Raw genomic sequence first — 18,767 nt, 5'->3', positions numbered from 1 at the left:
ATGATGAGAAGGTACAGATGGGAAGAGAGCCGGGGCAGGAGCCTGGGATCGCATCAACTTGTGAACAGGGGTGGGAAGGGGTAAGTTCATCAAAGGAAAAGAGAACCTTGAAAGTTAGAGAAGCTGTGCAAGGAACATTTCAAGGAAAGAGTCTCATACATGTCACATAAACCAGGGACTAAACGAGACCAAGAAACAAAGGTGTCCATTTGATTTGGCAGTTGAGTGTCCCTGAGAGAAATCCTAGGCGTGGAGGAACACACCCCTGCCCTGAAGCATCCTTACTCAGTGGAACGTGGAGGGAAGGTGGAGGCAGATAAGTTGGTAGACAGTCCTCGTACAACGCACTAGTTCTGTGCAAAGTTAGATGAGATGTGGAGAAGTCTGTGCTGTGGATTGGAGTTGGCTTTAAGGAGAAGGTGATAGTTCACTTGGAATTAAGACAGTGGTTCTCAACTCTGGCTGAATAGCAGATCATATGAGATGCGTGTCAAAATCCTGGTGCCTGGGCCCAATCCCAAGCCAGTGATCTGTGGGGTGTCATGATCTGTGGGGTGAGGCCCATGAATCAGCATTTGAGGACCCCAGGTAATGTTCACCCCTCATTGAGCAACCCCTAGGAGGTTTGACAGCGTACAGCCTGCTTTCACCTCTGTTGCCTCATTTGGGACTCAACTTTCATCCCATTAATAGACAAACTAAAGCTCAGAGTTGGGACTTTATCCAAAGGCCAGGGCTTTTCAAGGCCCTCAGCTCTTCAGATTCTCTGTCCAATTCTGTGTTATGTAGTGGTTCCCAAACTTTGCTGTAATCCACAATAACCTAAGGAGCCTTTAACAACTGGGTGCCTGATCACACCCCAAACCTAGTACACCAGAATATGGGAGTGGGAGCCATGCATCAGTACCTTTTAAAGCTCCTAAGTGATTCCAGTGTGCTGTAAAGGTTAGAGACCACGGTGTTGTGCCATCCTCGGCAACACGTGAGGCTGGTGTAGCTTGAAGTACATGCATCTGCTAATTAGGAGATTATGCTTGGTTCTCTTTTCTAATCCTCACCATTTATCTGTTCAAATAAGTCTCTTAATTAGGGGCTGTCTTAGCAATTAACTTGTCGATAACAATAGCCACAAAAATGCAGAAACGAGTGTTGTGAACCAAAGAACAAATCTTAACTATGACCCTTCTAGAGTCGATGCATTCTTACTCTCAAAAGTTGTCCATTAAATAAGCAAGTCATCAGCAAATAGAATGGGCAGTCAGCTTACTAATTGACTGACAAGCAATTAATATTTGACATCACAGACTTGAATCAAATATGTACAAACCTCAGCTCGCCTCTAGGTACAGTGTACCCTGCAGACAGCTTTCAGCAAAGAAATGCCCATTGTCGAATCTGTGCAACCAAGAAAATGTTTTGTTCCCTCTCAGGGTCCTCTGACCTCTCCTCCAGCATCTGCTCAGAAAAGGGTCCTGTTCTTTCACACATGGCACTTGAATTCATTAAGCCTGAGAAATGAAATCTCGGGTCCAAAGAACATCGAGTTCAGAAACTAATTTTCTAGAAGTCCTTGTAAGGAATAAGGACAGGAATTTTAAAACCATCTTTGAGGAGAAAGCGTGCTGTCTATAAAGCCTCGGTTGTTTTTTGGTAGAAATGATAGAGTACGTACAGCCCTCTTTCCCTGTAATTCCTTCAGGAGGAACCAATTTTAAAGTCTAATACGTTCAGAGAATGCTACTTTATCAGCATGGACTGCATTGCCCTAAATGGAAAAGGTGGAGCGTTTTCATATTTTCACAGTCATATTGTGTGGATATTTCCATCTTTCTGGGCAGAAAGAGTCATGGCATGTTCAAGGAAGGAGGGCCCAGCATTCCGTTTGTCCTAGACAAAGAGTTCCCTCTGGGCTGCTCGGTGCCCTAGCCGGAATTGCAATTCCAAGTGAAAGAACAGCCAGCAGAGTTTTTAAACTACGCAACTAAAAATCAAAAAACAAACCAAGACCAAAACAAAACAAAACAAAAGAAACCAACGATGTTTCAAATAACTTCAGTAAGATGTGTCTTTACTACATCTAAGAGACTTGGGGATGCGATAAATCAGAGCTACCGTAATATACAGACTTCCCATGCCACATAGGCAGTCTTTTACAAGGTGTGGCATTTGCAAGGCTGCCCCCATTTTGTTCTGTTTTCCTGAGCATACCCCTTCTGCAGGCCACCTGCAGCTCATGAGCATACCCCTTCTGCAGGCCACCTGCAGCTGTGCGTCCCTGCCTTCCAGCTCCTCTGTGAAGTCAGCAGCTCACAGGTACATTGGTGGAGTGCCATGCCACAAGGAAGTTGCGTCAGCAGAATTCGAAGTAAGATGGGTCATTGACACATTCCAATGGCACAGAATTGGCCTTTGATATCCTGTCTCCACCATGAGTAATCACTGGGTGGGGAGGGGGTAAGCATTTGTATCAGTTCTGTCCAGAGCCTCCGATCTCCTCCTTCACCTCCTCCACACTCTAAGTTACCAGCATCTTTACTCTCACAGGCTTGTTCAGTGCACCCCATTAGGCAGGAAGTGTAGAGAAGAGGGACAACTGAAAGGGGCTGAGACGGGGTGGGAAAAACATAAAGCCCCCTGGAGATCTGAATGCCCCTCACCTCCTGCAAAATGTACGAGCCTGTGTTGTCCAGTGCAGGAGCCACTGGCCGCATGAGGCTGTTGAGCACTGGAAATGTGGGTGTTATCCTGTGGAAATGATAGGTGGACTTAAGTAAAACATTCTTAAAATTAATTTTACCTATTTCTTTTTACTCTTTTTAATACGGCTATTATAAAATTTTAATTTTCTATTAGGCTCCCATTATACTTGTGTTGGACCGTTTGAATGATGGCGGTGAATGCTTTAGCTCAACCAGTTGGCATCACACTGGATATTTAATACCACCCACCAGCATATCCATTTTACCTGTTGATGCCTAACAAATCACCCCCAAATGTTAGTATCCTTCAGTTTCTGTGGGTCCAGAATCTGAGTGTCGTTTAACTGGGTCTTCTGGCTCAGGGTCTCTCACAAGGCTGCCATCAAGGTGTCAGCTGGGGCTGCGGTCCCCTCAATGCTTGCCTGGGGAAAGACCCATTTCCAGGCTCACTCGTGTGGTTGTTGGCAAGATTTAGCTCCTTTAAGTGGCTGACCCCTCATGTAATAAACCCTTGTGGGCAGGAGGTTATGGCCTAGTCCAGTAGTTCTCAAAGTGTGGCCTCTGCGCCAGCAGCCTTCGCATCACCTGGGGACTTAGTAGAAATGCAAATTTGGGGGACCCCCACCCCAGACCTGTTGAATCTGAAACCCTGAGGGTAAGCCTAGCCATCTGTGTGATTCTAAGCAGGCTGAAGTCTGAGGCCCGCTGGTCTCACTCTTACTCCTAATGCTTCTATGGCACTTTTTGCTCACCCAGCAACTGGAACTAGAGGTCACTTCCTGAGGAGGTTCTGACTTAGCCCCCAACCTATTATTTCAGTTACCTTGAAGAGTATTTTGTGACATCATGCTTTCCTAAATGTGTCTTCCTGGTGGTGTTTGGAAAGGATGAAGGATCACACAGACACAGTGTCTGAGAGAACATCTACTTCTGGTGGAACTTGGTGACGGCTCCTCAGGGGCCTCAGCAAATTGCTCTGTTGGTCTGTTCACCATTTTCTTATATGTCATCTGATTTCATGTGTTGATCCTCTTAGGAGAAAAGAAAAAGATGAATGTAGTTTTTTAAACTATCCAAAAGCTGTTAGATGTGTGTTTGGGGTCACCTTTCACTATGATAAGAAAGAGTCTAGAGAATACCTAAAGCCAGTTGGTTCATTTGTAACGGAGGAAGGAACAGTTTCCTGGTTTCCAGCCCAGGTGGGAAGCTGGCACCATCTCCCAGGTCCATCTGTGTGCCACCTGGCACAGAGGCACTGGGCTGCAGTCTAGTTACTGCCCTTGCTCTTGGTCTCCAGGAAGCCTTGAGCATTACACAGTTACAATGCTGGTGCCTGAAGGAGAGGTGCTCTCCTGCACACCATATCGCATGGGAAAGTTTTCCATAAAGTGGTCAAACCCTCTGTATTTATATAGGACTCGAGCATCTAAAAGCACCGCCATGTCCATGTTCTCTATAATTTTTAGAACAACCATTTGAAATGTCTCACCTGACAAATGAGGAAGTGAGAGCTTAAGGAAGTGACAGGACTTCATCCCAGGCCCTTGACTCCCAGTACTGGTTCTTGGGCCATTTACTCAAATTCCAACCTGTTAGTTGTATCAGTGTCCCTGCTAATACTCCAGAAGTTTTCCCCAATGTTGCACCCATTAGTAAAGGTACAAAGCCTTGGAATTCAGAGCAACAAGAGGCTGTAGAGTTCATTTTATCCACACTTCAATTTTGGAGATACAGAAATGATGTCCAGAGAGATTAAATGGTTTTCCTAAGTTCCCAGAACTAGTTAGGGACAGAACTCAGACTGAAATGCTGGCCAGCCTACTGGCTGCCATTTCAGCACTCATTCCACCACCCCACACTCTACTGCCGTTGACCGTGTCTTTTTATTAGTGAGTTTCATTTTCCTTTGATTTCTGTTTATTTTAATATACTAGAATCGGGTACCATTGAGAAAGGCCGTTGCTTGATTACAATTTCGAGGACACATGTTCTTTCTGTATCTCACCAGCATTTGGCAGGTTTCCTAAATAAGGCTGCCTTCTTCAAGGGTCTTAAGTGGTTGGAAATGAAATCCTGTCCACCAGTGAAGACGGGCCTGTGCAGAGGGTGGCAGGTGGACTCAGCCTTTAAGTGGGAGAAAAGGACCATTGGAACTTACTGTCCTTAAGTAAAAACAAGTCATAGAAGAGACACAGTGCACCTTCACCCAGGGAGACTTTGGCCAGAATCAGGAGATCCTTTGTGATTTCATCGACAACCAGAACAGATCCTGTAGAGGGAGTTCAGGAAGGAGATAAGTGTGAGCAAATGCCATCTCCCTGTGCACCACCATTGCCTCAGAAGATGTAGATATGACAACCTGGATGGGAGAACACCAGAGTCGGGAACTCCAAGGTCACCTAGACCACCCCTTTGTCCTGTTCCTGATTGCTCCATTGGCTTCCAGACGAAATAACTTCATGAGTCTTGGACACACTAGATCACCAACCTCCAGTGCAAGCCTATCCTAGCCTTTCCGGTTCCCAGTTAACTGGAATTGCATGAACTAAACTCTTCTGAACAAATGCAGAGAGGAAGGTGGTCACCGTTTATGAAAACAAACCCTGGGAGATGGTAGCACTGACCCGGAGCAGTGGACTCCAGAAAGAATGAAATGAGTTTTATAACTTTCCCTCCTGTGTTCCAAGCAGTGGAGACGGTGGCTTGGGGAATCCCTTCAGAGGGGTGTACTTGCATAACGAATAGGCTGTCATGCACTGCTAATGGCCAGAATAGATATTTGCATATGAAAATGTTTAATGGGGAGTCATAAACATTTTGTCTCTGGCTTTAAATCTCAAATAGGCGGAGATAGTAATGGCACCTGCTGTAGAAACAAATCTGCAAATCAAATCAAACAACCCAATTAAAATTCATATTTTTAAAAAGCCACTAAGATATAGCAAAATGAAATGAACTTTCAAGAACTAAACGATTCACAGCTGATAAGGGACCCAAATGACAAAGAATTCCAGGGAAATCATATTAATTAAAAACTGCTGCTCTGTGAAATGACTGCCATTACATCCGCAGGTAGGTAAAGTGCCTGTTTGCAATACTTGTGTAAGACATAAAAGCGCGTGAGAAGCAGCTGGCCATCTGTTAAAGGCAGGCTACTATTTCTGTTTCCTGAGAAACCTCGGGCCTCAAAAATGATAGCACCAGCTATAACATCAATTTGTCTATTGCTTAATTAAAAAATAGTAACGCATGGGGACGTTACCATAATCGAATATTAAAGTTGCAAGGATAGTATTGGGTTCCTCCCTTCCTGAGAGCTAGTGAAGGAAGATTATCTTCAGATGACGCAGTTGGGTTCTCTTAGGTATGTCAGAGCTTCACACTTTTAAGGCACTTAAAAATGGCTAGAATGGCAATGATGGTTTGAATGTAGTGTGTGAGGGGAGCCAGCCCTGGGAGACAGATGCTTTCCATGGACAGGTTCCTGCCACCCACATGAGTGAGTGAGGAAATGCTTAGGAGCTTGCATGCTGATTCTACCATTGGTGGTGAGGCAGAGTTTCCACTCATCTTCCACTTTCAGAGAGCGGTCCCCCTGACGTGGCCCTTGGCAGACTACAAGGGGAAGTATTTATACTTGATTTCTTCTGAGCAGTCTCCCATCACACCCTTCCCTCTACACAGTTCATGCAAGGCCCTCTCTCCCTCCGTGAAAACTAAGACCATTCAGAAACTTTTTGACCCTTTACACCAGTTGTATTTTGGGGGGAATGGGATGGATGAGGAAGGGGTGGTATTATAATGTGCCTGGAACAATAATGTTAAGAAACTATTATCTAACATAGTTCCCCCGTGAAAAGTGGATGGAATCTCCATCACCTAACTGCATTTTTTTTAAATCCTGCTTGAGATTATCATGCTAAGTGAAATCAGTTAGAAAAAATTGAGAACCATATGATTTCACTCATATATGGGATATAAAACTGAAAGCACCAAAACTCATAGACACAGACAGCAATATAATGGTTACCAGAGGATAAAGGAGGAGGCGGAGGTAGAAAAGCATAAAGCAGGTCAAATATATGGTGACGGAAGGAGAACTGACTCTGGGTGGTGAACACACAATGTGATATATAGATGATGTATCACAGAATTGTACACCTGAAACCTATGTAATTTCACTAACCAATGTCACCCCAATAAATTTAATTTAAACAAAATCCTGCTTGAGCCCTTTACATGTCTCCGGTCTGGTTGCCTGGTGCAAACTCCACTGGGAAGTCACAGGCCGGCCCTGACGTGGCGTGCTCCTGACAGCGGTCGGACAGCTCCTCAGGCGTTCAGGGCATGAGTCCAGGAGCTCTGCACTGCTGGCTGCACCTCTGCTCTCTGGCCTGAATTCTCAAGGTTCGATCTTAATGTCTATTTTATTCCAATGTCCTTGTTGTCATCAGACAGTGTGTCCTGCTGACGGACTCCTGGCCACGTGGCTGACCACTGGCTCCCTGGGCAGATCTCCTGTGCACTCAGGCCAAGTTACATCAGATCAACCAATCATGGCAGCAATTATAACCTAAATTACATTCCCCCTCCACAGCCTCTACCGAACATCATCTTTTCTTTGCAAAAGGGCCTGAAAGTCGAGCAAATGGCTTCGTTTAAGGCTTTATTACAGAAACATCTTCATCTCCTCAACAACTTTGTTGCCTAAATTTAAGAAACCCATGCAAGTGTCTTAAAAGCTCTAAGGCATCACCCTCAATGGTGAAAGAGGAAAGTTAATGAAAACGAGCATCTGTTGAATGCTTACCCCGTGCCAGGTTCTGTGCTAAGTTCATTCCAATGACTGTGCAGTGGTTTCTCTGGAAAACCCTTGGAGGCAGGTGTGCAGTCTCAGCTAGTTGAGTAGCAGAGCTGGGACTCAACCTGGGCAGTCTGACTGCCAAGCCTGCTGCCCACCTCAGAGGAGTTGCTGTGGGGAGTGAATGAGGGCACATCTAGAAAGCGCTTAGCAAGCCTGGCCCAAATATCCATTCAACCTTGAGAGCTGCTACTATTTGATGGGAGATGAGTCATCTCTGAGGGCTGTCAGGGGCATGAAGGGGAGGGGCTAAGGGAACATGAAAGGGGTGTGGCTCCGGATGGGTGCCATCCTCCAGGGAAGGCTGGTGGTGCTCAGATATGGGAGTGTAGCAGGATGCCCACACGAGCCAGTGTGGTGCCAAAGCACAGGCTATGCCCTTATGTGCAGATGACCCATCCCAAACTGTCCCCGGCCCTTCTGAACATCAGCCTTTGCCTTTTTTCAAAAATGGCCTCAGAGATCCCCGGATGCCTACCCATCCAATGGCCTAACCTACCTTTACTTGCATTTTCTTTTCCTCTTGGTTTTACAACTTTATTTGTTGTTTGTTCTTGTTTAATATACCTATGCCAATCTGTTTCCTTCTAGAAATAGACAAACGATAAAAATGTTGTCAAGTGGGTGAAATTGGAGTTGGGGGCACAATGACAGCAGTGCCACTGATGTGTGTTGACCCACGGCCTCAGTCCACGTGCCACACACCAAACCCTGACAGTTCTTAGGCTGCCGTGGGTGTCACCATTCTTCTCTTTTCTTCTCTAACCATGTTTTATTGTTCAGCTATAACCGCAGATACAATTCAGCATCCCGGGCTCCCTCAGAGGCCACTTACATGTTTCCAGCATTAAAAGTGGGCGCGTTGTGAACGTTAGACCAGAGTTGAAGAGCATGGTGAATGGGAAGTAGCGCTGTGCTTTGGAAGTTGCTCTGCTGTGACCGTCAGAACAAAGCGGAGTGGCAGGGCCCCGTACTCAGATGGCCTAAGCCTCCCTTACTTCGGCAGGGTGTCTGTCGGGTTTGGGGTCTCAGAGTGGCAGTGACTGTCTATCCCAGGCCTGCGTTGCCTGTGTTGGAATAGCCACATCCAAGATTGTTGTGGGATGGGTGTGTGTCTGTTTGGCTTACCGTTTCCGTTACCATTTGCTCGAATTCCGAGAGGTTCTGACGTTTCATTGGATTCCAACTTCTCTTGAAGTCTCTCTTGAATACAGAGTCGTTTTCCATTTGATCCTCTGTTTCTGGATCTCAGCCAGAATTCAGTGACAGAGTGATTGCTGTTCACAAGGCATGGTGGACATCTGCTTTTCTTCTGGAAACGATGACCACGTAGATGAGTCTCACTACAGAAATGACAAAGCCGAAGCTCACAGATGCAACTCGCCTGAGGTCAGGGGCCGTGAGAGGCAGTGTGAGATTCCACCAGACATGCGTTTATGTGTCTACGTACACATTTAGAGCATGCTTACAAGAAACAAAACTCAGCTGTACTCCCTTCCTTAGAAGAAACCCTTGCACATTGTTTTTACTGTTGTGGTTACTTTCAGCAATGCCAGCTTCATGTGGTGACCAAGTCACACGGCTGGGTCACAAGGTCCCTTGCTTTGGGGCTGCTGGGGTTTCCAGCGGCCTTGAAATCTGTGTACGCGATTCCTGTATAAAGAGAAAACGTCTCAGTCAGCCTCGACATGACTTCCGTGTAACAGCAAGGGGGTTGTGAATGGCGATTGTGTGTCCTGCTCCCTTTTCCTACCCACAGATGAGACCACCCACACTTAGAACAGCCTGTGCTCACAGGGCAGGCCGTGAGGTTAAACCAAATTGCAGTGGGCAGTTTACCCCAAGAGAGGGAGTGAGGGGTGGAGGCAAGAAACTGCCCTGCTCCTCTGGTGTTTTTCATCAGAAAGGCATGTATGTGTACCTTTTGGTAGGAAAATAGTCTTGGGGAAGGTGCCCCAACCCAGCCAGCAAATGCATTGTACCCTGTGTCATCACTGTGCTAGTCACCAGGGACTCACGGATAAAGAAAACACAGTCCCCTTCCTGGGTTCTTCCCAAACCGTGCTCCAGTAAATCCCCACGATGTCGCTTATCTTTGAAGCCCAGTGTATAAGGTCTTAAGGGAAATGAATGGCACGCCAGCAGGTAAAGAGCAATTGGGGATACAGCTCTGCAGTCTTTGCTAATGTTTTGTTTGTTTGTTTGTTTGTTTGTGGTTAAATAATAAGAGAGCGATACTTCTCCCTACTGGTAGAAGAGTCGTAGCCCATGGGGATACAGATAAAGCGTCCTAATGGTTAAGGCCTTAGTGGTACCCCAGAAGTGCTCAGCAATCCCCCGTGTGCTCTCTAGAACAATGCAGGAGTTTTCCTATTTTACAAAATAGGGGGCAAATGTATTTCCTAGACTCATGGAATCTAAAGCAGGATTGGACGTTAGAGATTACCCAGAATCACCTTTATTTTACAAATAGGGAAATATTCGTAACATTTTATGGGACCGGGACTGAGGAAGTTAAATGACTTGCCCCAAACACGCAGCCAATTGGGGCAGAACTCGTCCCATGCCTCACCCTGGCAGGTCTTTACCCCACATGCACCCCAAAAGTCACTGAAATGACTTATAAAATTATTCAGAGGAATATAGTGATAATAGTCCTATAATTGGCTTTTAAAGGAATCGAGGCACATTTTAGGGGACAGTCTTTGGAAGGTGACTTCAAGGAGAACAGTGAGTGTTTTAAGTACATGGGCTAAGTGACCTTCAGACCGAACCCTGGCGCCCAGAGGTCTCTGAGAAATGGACTCCCCCCGCCCCCGACAGAACAGCCCTGCATTTGTGTTATATATAGAGTGCACTTCTGAGTGAGATTTCTTCTGAAATGACTTAATCTGAAAACTACTATTCTATAAAGAAACAATCCAGCAATGCTGATAAGAATATCATTTTATCATGAAATAATAGGGTTTGAAGTTTTATTTCTTTTTTCACTTTTAACTTTGATGGACCCAAAACTATGCTTTGCCAGAATGAATCTGAGGGATGCACGGAGCACTAGGGAGTTGCCTTCAGAAGTTTTCCAGAAAGTTCCCTCCTATTTGGTTTTCCTCATCCAGCAGAATCTTTGGGCAGATGTCTTCTCCAGATCTCTGGCTGGTGGAAGACCTAAGCAGCTGCTTCTCACACTCAAGTGTATTGTGTTTCACCTCTCGGCATCATTCTTGACCTCTTGTTCTGTTTACCATAAATGGAAGTGGAGACATAGCCCAGCACCTACCAGATGGAAAACACTGAGCACATAGTTGTAGAATTAAACGTCACAAGGAAAAGCACCTGTTTAAGTTTTTTAGCCTCAGATTCTTGAAGCAGACCATCTTATCCTATTGTGAAGGTTAACTTTCATGATGTGGCAATTTGTTACTTCTAACTGCATCAGAGGAAAGGGACTTAAAAGGAACAAATTTTTTATTAAATTTATTAGGGTGACATTGGTTAGTAAAGTTATATAGGTTTCAAGTGTGCATTTCTATAACACATCATCTATATATTTCATTGGATGTTCACCATCCAGAGTCAGTTCTCCTTCCATCACCATTTATGTGACACCCTGTACCCTCTTCTACCACCGGCCTCCCCACCTTACCCTCTGGTAAGCACTAAACTGTTGTCTGTGTCTATGAGTTCTTGCTTATTTGTTTGTTAGTCTTGTTCCTTTGTTGCTTTCAGTTTTGTGTCCCACATATGAATGAAGTCATATTGTTCTTGACTATTTCTGTCTGACTTATTTTGCTTAGCATAATAATCTTAAGATCCATCCATGTTGTCGCAAACGGCAGTAGTGGCCAAGTAGTATTCTATTGTGTATATATACAATATCTTCTTTATCCATTCATCTATTAAAGGACAATTTGGTTGTTTCCATGTCTTGGCCACCATAAATAAGGCTGCAGTGAACATCAGGGTACATACAGGTCTTTACAGATAAGTGTTTTCAGATTTTTTGGGGGTAGATACCCAAGACTGGGGTTGCTGGGTCATATGATAATTCTATTCTTAGTTTTTTGAGGAACCTCCATACTGTTTTCCATAGTGGCTGTACCAATTTACATTCCCACCAACAGTGTATTGAAGGTTTCTTTTTCTCCACAGCCTCTCCAACACTTGTTGTTGTCTTATTGGTGATAACCATTCTAACAGGTGTGAGGCGATAGCTCATTGTGGTTTTGATTTATATTCCCCTAATAGCTAGTGAAGTTGAGCATTTTTTCATATATCTGTTGGCCGTTGTATGTTTTCTTGGGAGAAGTGTCTGTTCAGGTCTTCTGCGCATTTTTAATTGGATGGTTTGTGTTTTTTTGTTGTTGAGTTGTACCAGTTCTTTATATATTTTGGATATTAGCCCCTTATTGGAAGTATCATTTGAAAATATATTTTCCCATTCGGTTGGTTGCCTTCTTGTTTTGTTGACTGTTTCTTTTTCTGTGCAGATGTTTTTCGTTTGACATAGTCCCATTCATTTATTTTTGCTTTTACTTCCCTTGCCTTTGAGGTCAAATTTATAAAATCCTCGTTGAACCCAAGGTCCATAAATTTAGTACCTACCTATGCTTTCTTCTATGCAGTTTATTGTTTCAGGTCTTATGTTTAGGTCTTCAATTCATATTGAGTTAATTTTGGTATATGGTGACAGATAGCAGTCTAGTTTCATACTTTTGGGTGTGCTTTCCAATTTGCCCAACATCATTTATTGAAGAGGCTAGGCTTTCTTTTCTCCATTGTATGTTTTTGGTTTCTGGGTCGAAAATTATCTGCTAGTATATATGTGGGTTTATATCTGGATTTTCAATTCTGTTCCATTGGTCTGTGTGTCTGATTTTTGCAACTTTGTAGTACAAATTGAAGTCAGAGAGTATGATACCTCCAGCCTTGTTCTTTTTTTTTTGTAGAGTTACTTTGGCTATTTGGGGTCTTTTGTGATTCCATACAAATCTGATGATTTTTTGTCTATTTCTTAAAAAAATACCATTGGGATTTTTGATGGGGCTTGCATTAAATCTGTTTATTGCTTTGGGTAATATGGATATTTTAACTATGTTGATTCTTCCAGTCCATGAACACGGAATGTCTGTCCATTTCTTTGTGTCTTCAATTTCTTTTAAGAATGTCTTATAGTTTTCAGTGTATAGGTCCTTCATGTCCTTTGTTAAGTTTATTCCTAGGTATTTTATTCTTTTTTGTTGCAATTGCAAAAGGAACTGTGTTGTTGTTTTTTGTGGGGTGTGTTTTTTCATTTCTTTTTCTGAAATTTCATTGTTAGTATATAGGAATACAATGGATTTTTGTGCATTGATTTTGTAACCAGCAACTTTATTGTATTCATTTATCGTTTCTGATAGTTTTTTGGTGGAGTCTTTAGGGTTTTCTATATAAAGAATCCTGTCATCTGCAAAAAGTGACAATTTGACTTCTTCATTCCCAATTCAGATGCCTTTTATTTATTTCTCTTGCCTGATTGCTCTGGCGAGGACTTCCAATACTATGTTGAATAACACTGGTGACAGGGGCCAACCTGTCTAAAAGGAACAAATTTTTAATTAGGAAATCAAATAGACTTATTGCTCAAACATTGCTCTAATAAAAATATTTTGGTGCTAAATTGTTTTGCATTTGCTAAGTTTCTGTACCTCTTTGTTTCTTCTTTCAGAATGCTAGAAGATGACCTTAAGCTAAGTAGTGATGAAGAGGACAATGAACAGGTAAGATTATCTTTTCTGTTGTGTTGTTTGAATGTGACTTGATGACATTAACCTGGTAGGCTTTCCTGGGTATTAACTGAGTCATACAAATACCGACTTGTCATGCTCTAGGGTGCTGGGTGTCCTCTGCTTATTACGAGGTTCTATGCCATTGTGCCAGTCAGTTAAAATATCTTGGCCTTAATTTCCCTTGAAACTGTAATTCTGTGCTTTTTATGGCCTAGAAACTAATAACAGCTATTTATGAAGAAGCTGACTGGGGGCAGGCTTCAACGTGAAATAGAGCCTCCTTTTTTGAAAACCTAACTGGTCTTCTGGAAATCAAACCTGTAATCTTAAGCTCATTGGCATGCAACAGACAAGCTGTAAGCATTAAATATTGAGAAGTCTTAGAAGTCTTATACAGATATTATTAACTTTGAGAAGAAGCAACCGTAAAGGTGAGCTAAAATGATGAATAAAAAATAATCGTGCTCAGAATGGCATGTTTGTCTTAAATGATAAATGAGCTTGAAATAAACCATTTATCAGCTCGAGACATGAGTCGGGGTTTATAAATATTCTTCTGATCAGTGAGTTAAGGTGAAAAAATATCCACTTAACATTCATCACTTTCACCTCTGCACTTCAGGAAATGTTTGTATTTTAAAACCAGTTTGAAAACACTAAAGACAGATTTTCCGACACTTCTGTCTCCTTTTTCTCATTACCTGTATTGTATTTTGTCAGGTTTGGATAAATGTGAGAGGTATAAAGACGATTCAGAGAAGTTTTTTATGAGTCATTTTTAGATGCAGTACAAGACACTTGTGTATTCAGTTGATCTTGGAAGAGTTTTATATAGAGGCATCATGGAATACTTGCAGCTATCTTGACATGCGAATGCAAATAATGCACAGAGAGAGTGTACAGAGGTGAAATAAGTCAAAGAAAATTTCCAGGAAGAGCATCTGAGCAGGTGGCTGAGAGCTCACAGAAGTGTCTGCTCACCTTGTGGGAGAAGGTTGGACACCAAAGAAGGGACTGGACATGAGCTGGAACTCGGTGAATCTGGAAACTGCATTGACACACAGAGTAAACACCAAGGGAAGGAAGGTTACTAAGCGAGGAGACTGGCTCAGGTCTTGGGTTTCGAGATGGATTCACTCACGCTAGGTACATGCATCAGGGCACTCTGCTATCCATAATACAGCTATGTTGCTAGAAAGGGAGAACAACTTCACGCCTCACTTTGGTTCCTCATCTAAGTGATGATAAGCAAGTGATTTCATCTCTGTGTGTGTCTGTTTCCCCAAGGAGAGGTTCAAATAGGTGCATTGTGGGTGAAGTCACGACCAACGTATAGCTTGTGTACACTTTCTATTAGAAGAGGGATTTGCATGCTGTTTCATTCAGAAAGCCTTTCTAAATTTGGACAGAATCTCCTGAGTTATTTCCAGGAAACATTTCCACTGCAAACTCAGTTTTAAAAAACTACTTGTCGAGGATGCATTAGACACGTTCTCGAAGGCAGCAAGAACTTTTAGTTGGCTCATCTGCCTTTAGCAGTGATGTCTTTCCAGTCTGCAGCCATTGATAACATTGTGTTGTGAATATACAGGTCAGATCCTTTATTCTTGCATTTGGTTCCTGTGTGTGTGCACCTTCCCACCTTCTGCAATGAAAGCAGCTGACAGAACCAATGACTTTTATCCAGTAATCTCCTCTTTTAATTAGGGCCGCACACAGTGGTTTTCTGTGGTAGCTTCAGTAATTGGGCTACCACTAATTATATTAAGTTATCCAGCTCTGGCCTATAATTATCCCCTGGCCTAATCACAGATCCATAATTCCTATGCTTCTCAAAAAGACTAACAATACAGTTGTTTGTTTTTCTCTCCAAGACCAAAATATACATGTGGCCTGAAAGAGTGCATGGAGCCCATGCACACGTGCAACACACAAACACACACTGCATTTCTCTGGCATTGGGAGCTACAAACAATTAACACAAATGATTTTTTTCTAATATAATCAGAGTTTATCCCTAACTATACTTTTGAACCCAAAGCCTTTCAAAAATATATTGTATGTTTCCCTGTCTTGGTAAACATAGTATACTAAACTGTTTTTCTTACATGATACCTGGTCATCCTTGTGAACATTGGTCGCTGGCCTGTACAGCCACTGTGATAAAGAGACATCCATGAAAGTGTCAAGTTGCTACACCTGCCTGTCCTTCCTAAAGTAGCCTCAGACTCTGCTGCCTAATATTTTCTTCGTCATTATTGCCTTTGTGCTCTCAGAGATAAAAACACGGTAGTTTCATAGATAAGCACTGGCTCAGCATCCCTGCTCCCTGGGCTCAAATATTTGCCTGCTACTCAGTAGCTTTGCAACTTTGGCCCAGTCCCTAAACTGCTCTCTGCTCCAGTGTCACCATTTGTAAAACAGGAATTGATGTGAGGTCCCCAAAGCCTGGCCACTCCCTCTGAACTTGTGCTCACCTGTTATCTTCATGTCTCCAGATCCAACAGGCTTTTTCCCCCCTCTTTTAGTCAACTTATAATTGAATAAGACATACAGAGAGAAAAGCACATAACCCAAGGATACAACTTAATGAATATTCATAAATCACACACTACAACTAAAGTACCCATGTACCCAGCCCCAGAGCAAGATACAGACATGACCAACCTCTCAGGTTTCCTGTGTCCCCTTCCAGTCACCACCCTTCAGGAGAATAACCCCTTCTGTTTTCTAACGCCATAACGTTGCTTGTTTGGGGACTGTATATCAGAGGCATCATTATTTCAGAGGTGCGCTCTTATTTCTGGCTTCTTTTAGTCCACGGTATCTTTGTGAGACTCATCTAGGTTCCATGTCATTGACGTTCGTTCATTTTATTACTGGATCGTATTTCATTCTGTGTCTGTACCGTAAGCTGTGCCTATTCTGCTGGTGGCACGAGGCTGTTTGGGGCTATTAGCATTGTGCTGTTATTAACCTCCCTGTACACATCTTTTGGTGAGCAGATGGGCACACTTCTGTTGGGTCTGTGCCCAACAGTAGAAATACTAGGCCGTAGGGTGTGTGCGTGTTCAACTTATGTAGATTATCCCAAACCATTTTCCAAAGTGGTTGTACGGTTGGCATTCCCACCAGTAATGTAACGGAATTCCAGTTATTCTATAGCCTCACGTTTGTCTTTTTATGTTCATGAGGGATATTGTCCCAAAGGTTTCTTTTTTGTATTTCTCTGGTTTCAGTAAAAGGGAAATACTGGCTTGTACAATGAATTGAGAAGTGCCCTGCTCTTCCTGGTCTTGAAGATATTGTATAAAATTAATGTTAATTCTTCTTTAAATGTTTGACAGAATTCTCCATTGAAACCATGTGGGCCTGGAGATTTTAAAAACTCACAAATTCTATTTTTTTAATAGTTCAAGGCTATTAACTCTTCAGGTTATTTCACATTGGTAGGTGACGGTAGTATATGCTCTTACGGTAATTAGTCCATCGTGTCATTTAAGTCGTCACATTTATGTGTGTAGAGCTGTATTTCTTTATTGCCCTGTCTCTGGGGCTATAGTGATAGCTTCTGTTTCATTCTTCATACTGACCTTTTTTATTTTTGTCTTTGTCAGTCTTACTGGAGGTTTATCAATTTTATTGATCTTTTCAAAGAACTGGCTTTTTGCTTCATTGACATTCTCTATCAGTTTTTCTGCTTTCAATTTCATTGATTTCCTATCTTTATTATTTCTCCTTCTGCTTGCTTTGGATTCATTTTGCTGTTCTTTTTCTAGTTTCTGGAGGAAGCTTAGATTATCGATTTGAGACTTGTCCTGTTTTATAATGTAAGCATTTAGTGCTATGCATTTCATTCTCAGCACTGCTGTAACTGGGTCCCACAAATTTTGATATGCTGTATTTTCACTGTCATTCAGTTTAGGGAGACTTCCTTTTTGGCACATAGATTATTTAGAAATGTGTTGTTTTATTTCCACATATTTGGAGATTTCCTGTAATCTTACTTTTATTGATTTCTAGTTTGGTCCATTGTGGTCAAAGAATGCATTCTGTCTGATTTCAATTCTTATAAATTTATTATTTTTTTATGACCCAATACATGGTCTATATTGATATCTGTTTTGTGCTCACTTGAAAGAATGTGTATTGTGCTGATGTTGGGTGGTGTGTTCCATAAATATCAATTAGATCCTGTTGATTAATGTCGTTGAGTTATCTATATCCTTGCTGATTTTCTGTCTACTTGCTCTATCAATCATTGGATAGAGGAGTGTTGAAGTCTCTGATATAAGTGTCAATTTGTCTACTTTACCTTTCCATTCTATCAGTTTTTGTATCACATATTTTGCAGCTCTGTTATTTGGTGTATAACATTCAGGATTTCTTTGTCGTCTTGTTTGATTGACCCTCTTATCATTGTAATATTCCACGCTATCTCTGGTAATTTTGTTGTTCTGAAGTCTACTTGATCAATATAGCCACTGCTGCATTCTTTTAATGAATGTTTGCATAATGTAACTATTTCCATTCTTTTACTTTCGACCTGCCTATATCATTATATTTGAAATGAGTTTCTATAGACAGCATGGAATCATCCTATTTTTTTATCCACTTTGCCAACGTCTATCTTTTAATTGATGTATGTAGACCATTTCCATTTAATGTAATTATTGCTACATTAGGGCTTAAGTCTGCCATTTTATTGTTTGTTTTCTGTTTGTGCTCTCTCTCTTTTTTTTTTTCCTACTTTCTTTTTCCTGGCTTCCAGTAGGTTCCTTGAACATTGTGTAGAATTCCATTTTTATTTATCTATAGTGTTTTTGAGTGTATCTCTTTGTGTAGCTTTTTAGTGCCTGTTCTATGTTTTGTATTACATATACATAACTTATAACAGTTCACTGGTGATGGCATTTTACAAGTTTTCTCTCTTGGTATCCTATAAGTACCTCCATCATATAATTGATAATATGTGGATAACATGGGATTTGATTTTCTAGCTTTCTGACTTCTTGGGTGAGCAACCTAAATTTTAGTCTGTATCTTATTCATCTTTATTTCCCTACTGCCTACCAGGGCTGACTGGCACCTAACTGGAAATCCTTATCTTCCCATAACCAGGTTCACAGAACCACCTTTATCCTCACTCATCCTCTTCCTTCCCTCCTAGTACTGAAAACACTGCCTTCCTCTTATCTAAAATCCATCCCACTTCCTCTCAGTTACTTGGGGTCATATTCCCTTTACTCCTTTTGCCCCACCTGTCCACCAGAACTACTTGTTGGGTCAACAGTGACCTCCACAGACCTCAACGTGCTGAATTCTTTCAGTCTGTCATCTCACCAGAAGACGTACATCACTGGAAACTATTGGTCACCCACTTTTCTTTGGGTGTCTTACACCAAACTCTTCTGGTTTATTTCCTAGCCCTCTTACAGTTTC

General features: G+C 42.3%; 1 protein-coding gene across 8 annotated transcripts in view; it reads left to right on the top strand.

Moving 5' to 3' along the window:
• The window catches only part of AFF3 (ALF transcription elongation factor 3), a 543,284-nt gene that overhangs the window by 419,851 nt on the left and 104,666 nt on the right, over positions 1–18,767 (top strand). For all 8 annotated transcript variants that reach the window (XM_074332383.1, XM_074332377.1, XM_074332384.1 and 5 more), the window contains one exon: positions 13,265–13,316. In XM_074332383.1, the coding sequence (XP_074188484.1) occupies positions 13,265–13,316 (52 nt within the window). The remainder of the gene's footprint in view (positions 1–13,264; positions 13,317–18,767) is intronic.

Source organism: Rhinolophus sinicus, linkage group LG05 (genome assembly GCF_036562045.2).
Source record: "Rhinolophus sinicus isolate RSC01 linkage group LG05, ASM3656204v1, whole genome shotgun sequence".
NCBI classification, from domain to species: Eukaryota; Metazoa; Chordata; class Mammalia; order Chiroptera; family Rhinolophidae; genus Rhinolophus; species Rhinolophus sinicus.
The sequence above is the reverse complement of the archived record's forward strand: the minus strand, read 5'-3'. Positions and strand labels throughout refer to the sequence as shown.